Source organism: Nicotiana tabacum, chromosome 18, assembly GCF_000715075.1.
Source record: "Nicotiana tabacum cultivar K326 chromosome 18, ASM71507v2, whole genome shotgun sequence".
In the NCBI taxonomy this organism is placed as follows: domain Eukaryota; kingdom Viridiplantae; phylum Streptophyta; class Magnoliopsida; order Solanales; family Solanaceae; genus Nicotiana; species Nicotiana tabacum.
In genome coordinates, this window is record NC_134097.1 from 95137166 (window position 1) to 95142257 (window position 5092).

Here is a 5092-nt window from a genome sequence, read left to right on the forward strand (position 1 = left end):
ATGGCCATGGCCACCACCACCACCTCCTCCGCCGCCGCCCCACTCCTCTCACCGACCACCAATTCCCTGCACAGAATTACCAGAATAGCCTTCATATCTGCCACCCCAAAATGCAACAGGCCAATAACCAAGCTCCACGTGTCCTCCAAGCCAGTAGCAGCCGCCACATCCTCCTCCAAACCCAATCAAGAAACCATCTTTTTCGACGGCGGAGCTCACTACGGAGACCTTTTAGCTAACCTTCTTCTGGGTTTCACTCTTGTTTGGATGCCGTTAACTCTAGCTGCAGTTTTCAGAGCATTTTACTTGAGGTACAGGTTTACAAATTTGAGGGTTACTGTTATTTCAGGTCTAACTGGTCAAGAGAGAAGTGACTTTTCATATAAAGTGGTCAAAGATGTTCAGGTTGTGCCAAGGTTTATTGGGGAATGGGGTGATGTTATTATCACTTTGAAGGATGGAACTAAGGTGGATTTGAGAAGTGTTCCTAAATTTAGAGAGATTGCTAAGTATTGTCTTTCTATGACTGATAATCAAGAGCCTGGGGTTTTGAAGGAGACTGATGGGCCTAAAGGCTTTTGAGAAATGGTTAGTTTTTACTTAATTTGTTGGATTCATACGTTATTCTATCTCTGAAAAGTTTGGGACTGAGGCGTAGTTGTTATGTTGTGTAAAGTTTTCATTGCAAGTTAATTATTCAACTGTGATAATGATTCTAGTATATGTCAAATTGATTTGTATATTGAGATGGGAAGTGTTTCTTTTAGTTGCTTAATTGTATTTCCTCGATTTGATGGGAAGTGTTTCTTTTAGTTGCTTAATTGTATTTCCTCGATTTGTTTTGGTAATCTCTAGTATGTCGATAGATCCTTCTATGTTATTTCCTTAATGTGTACTTTGTGCTTAATCTTTAAAATGCACTAAAATTAGCTAAAACTGCAAGTGTGTATGAGAATTATACTCACTTGTATTGGGAAGTTGCTCGTGACAAATCCAAATACAGAGGGTAAATGTCACAATGATTCGAATTTCTCGTTTGAAATGCAATTAGTGTGTCCTGTTGATGAGTTATACAAATGCTATGATAATACAGTTTAGCTCTTGCATTAAGCAGTACAGTCGACCACTTCATGTCATTGTTTAATGCCATAAGACATTTTTAGATGTTCTCAAGAATCATCAAGAGATGACATGCCCTGAGATTCTTCTGGCTTAATGTTAGTTACAAATCAATGTTGTTAATAACAATGTATCAACAGGGAATGTCAAACTTTTGATAAAAAAACTTCATCAGTAGTGAATAGGTGAACCCCCTATACAAGAATTTTATGATCAATTGGGGCTATAAAAGATATGGTTATCCACAAATGATCCTTTGAGGTTATGAATTGGCTAATACCTTCAAAGTGGTTGTAAGTCAATAGAAAGAGATTTATTTCAGTGCCTGATGTGGAATGTCTTAAGAAATTATAATAGGGGATAGTGCATAAGGAAGAAGACATATTTGCATCTTAATTTATTTTAGAATGTTGTGGTCTCTCTTCTGCAATTGTATGTTCACATATAACATTCCATCACCTTTTTTTATTCTTGCCTTTCTTTTCTTTTCCTTGTGGAGGGGCATGGATGAGGGACGGCGTGTTTCAAAGAAGCTTTCCTCGTCTGTCCTACAATATAAGGTGAATTTTAGAATGTTGTGGTCTCTCTTCTGCAATTGTATGTTCACATATAACATTCCATCACCTTTTTTTATTCTTGCCTTTCTTTTCTTTTCCTTGTGGAGGGGCAGGGATGAGGGACGGCGTGTTTCAAAGAAGCTTTCCTCGTCTGTCCTACAATATAAGGTGAAGAATACATATGCTAAATTTTCTTGATAAGAATACTCGGTAAATAGTGCTGACAAATGAATTCGATCTTGAAAGGATGAAACGAATTGTTAAATTCAGAAACTAAATATGAAATGTTTGTGCGAGTACTTTGGAGTTAAAATATTTTCCAGTCAGAAGATGCATAATGCAGAGAGCCTGTCATTGTAATGAGTAATGACAGTGAAACCTAAAGGTTTGTTAGGGGATTATGTCTGTCTTTGTTGCATATTGTAGCACACACTTGTATTGCTCTGTTTTAAATCGGAGCAGATTTAGCCTTGTTCAACCATAACCGCTGTCTGAAATTTGTTCAGACTTTTCTTATTCAACAGTGGCGAATATTAAAAGTGGAAAGCAATTTACTCTCAGAATCCTATCTTTTGTTCTTTGCAAATGCAGATACATTAATTATTTCATAATTATGTTTATGCTTGAGCTCTTGTGTGGTTACATCTGACATGGTATTCAATTCACTATTGAAGAGCAATTAAGATCTGAATTTTCTACTGTCGAACTCTCCCTTGGTAAATTATTCTACGCACTGACGTACAGGAAATATACTTTTGGGAATTTATCCTCTTGGAATTTTTTCTAACAGCCATGTTTGTTAGATAGTTTACAGTATATATGAAGTGGAATTGTCCCACAACTGAAGGAAAATATGAGTTTGAACACTTTATTATTAAAAGCCTAGGTATTTTCGGTTTTAATTAAAAATTGAATTCAAATTTAAGTTTTATATTTGAACAGACATGTCTACTCAATGACTTCTTCCAACTCTATAAATTCAGGCCTTCCTTTCATAAAGTGGCTAAGAAAAATCTGCAGGTATACTGTGGCTTTATTTTATCGTGAAGGGACTTGCCTGTATTTCACCAAATAGTATACGGGCAATATCTATTTTGTTAGGACCGAAATAATCAGGTGTCATGCGGAAGCTAGCAAAGCAAAATTGAACGACGATAAATCAGACAATAAAAGAGAAATATAGCAAAAGAGACACAAACATATAACGTGGTTCGGTCAACTAACCTGCATCCACAACGGAGATTGAACAATCCACTAGATAAAAAGAGAGTACAAAATATCGAGAGAACAACCTCACGAAGAGGCAAAAACAAGTGACACACTAACACTTGCCCCGAAAAGTTCTCCCTCTAAACAAGACTCTCAAGTCTTTTATGGCTACATTGTGGATGCTACTTTCAAAGGAAGGATTCTCAATTTATAGAAGTCCAAATCTTTTCCTACAAGAAAAATGACTAGCCAATATGAAAGAATTATATTTTCCTTTTAGGAAAAGAAAAATTCAATTATGATAAATATATTGTCCTTTCCTTCGTGAGATAGGAAAACCAATTATGGTAAGAAAATCAGGACAACTCCTAACATCTTTAAGGAAAATCGATTTCACGCCTTAAAAGCCTTCTCTGATTTCACTCCTAACATCTTTAAGGAAAATCGATTTCACGCCTTAAAAGCCTTCTCTGATTTCTTCTTCAATCATGGTATTAAGCCTTGGATCAATGAGTACCAATGTCATATATTGACCTTATATGACAGCTACCCATTCTTTGATACAAGTAATAATCAGTAAATCGTAATTACCAGTTAGAGCGACATCAACTTAGAATAAGTAGTAAAAATGGCGTGTAGTAGCCACTAATTAAGGGTGTCTTTAATTTTTATCCACTAATTATAATGCTCAGCAAAAATAGCCACTACTAATAGAAAAAAGACAATTTTACCCTTTCTCCCTCTCTTTCGCGTTGCATTTTCATCTGGAATACCCAAGGTGATTTCACGGTCGGCCTCCCCCATGCTTGGTCAATAGCATCGGGTCTATTAGTAGCCCCAATTACTAGGACATAACCAGGTCCATCACGAGATCCTTCTGATTTTGCTTCACTATTTCTTTTACCAATACGTACAGTAGTTCCTTTTACATTATCAAAATTTTCAAGTTCTGAATTTTTGAGCAGATATCTCAATTACGTACAATAATTTCTTTCTTCTTACCTTGTTTTTGTTTCTTTTGAGTTCAAAGATTAAAAGTTAAGGACATGAGTCGTTAAGTTTGACATGCAGGTTTAAAAGTTAAGGACATGCAGTCCTTAAATTTGACATGCAGGTTCAAAAGATAAGGACAGACAGTCCTTAACTTATAGTTTCAAGTTCAAAACTTAAGGACAGTCAGTATTTAAGTTATTGTTTCAAGTTCAAAACTTAAGGACTTGTTGTCCTTAACTTTGAGTTTCAGGTTCAAAAGTTAAGGACAGACAGTCCTTAACTTATAGTTTCAAGTTCAAAACTTAAGGACAGACAGTCCTTAAGTTATTGTTTCAAGTTCAAAACTTAAGGACTGTCTGTCCTTAACTTTGAGTTTAAAGTTCAAAAGTTAAGGACAGACAGTCCTTAACTTACAGTTACACGTTCAAAAGTTAAGGACAAACAGTACTTAACTTACAGTTACAAGTTCAAAAGTTAAGGACAATAGGTCCTTAACTTTGACTTACAAGTTCAAAAGTTAAGGACGCTTGGTCTTGAAGTTTGAGTTCCAAGTTCAAAAGTTAAGGACATGTAACCTCGAAGTCCTGAACTTAGAGTTCCAAGTTCAAAAGTTAAGGACATGTAGTCGTGAAGTCCTGAACTTAGAGTTTCAAGTTCAAAAGTTAAGGACATGTAGTCCTGAAGTCCTTAAGTTAAGAACATGAGCAGAAGGGTATTTTCGTCCGAGCAGTTAAAGTTTATTAAACCAGTGGCTAAAGACTAAAGACATTTAAAACGCTGGCTTTAAAATAAAGCCATGAGCAGTTAGTGTCTATCTGTGCAGATCGCCCGAATAAGTATTGCCGCTAAAAAGACAAGGCTGGAAATGCCTCTTGAAAATTCGTGTACATTGTTGTAAATGGGAAAGCAAAAGCTGGACTATGACCAAAATTTGTGTACATTGTTGTAAAAGGGGCTTCATGATTTATCCACTCCACCGCTTCCTGTAAATTTTCTAAGCAAAGGAAGTGTGGGAAACAGAAGTAACAGAAGTCCATTGGTGGCGTCAAAATAGGGTAAACTGCCATATAAGTAGAGCTTTAAATCTCTGGAACTGGGATACAATTGAATGCCACAAGAATTTACTCAGCAACAAACCTTTAGATTTCACATGATGCACCATGCAGCTTCCGAGCAACTCGTTGTCTGATTCATTACTGTAAGAAAAGCTATCA

At 36.1% G+C, this 5092-nt stretch overlaps 1 protein-coding gene across 1 annotated transcript; it reads left to right on the top strand.

The window, feature by feature from the left end:
* On the top strand, nucleotides 1–582 carry LOC107819226 (uncharacterized). Its single transcript, XM_016645311.2, has one exon. It carries the CDS (start codon nucleotides 1–3, stop codon nucleotides 580–582), a length of 582 nt encoding a protein of 193 aa, XP_016500797.1.
* Nucleotides 583–5092: the final 4510 nt, after the last annotated feature.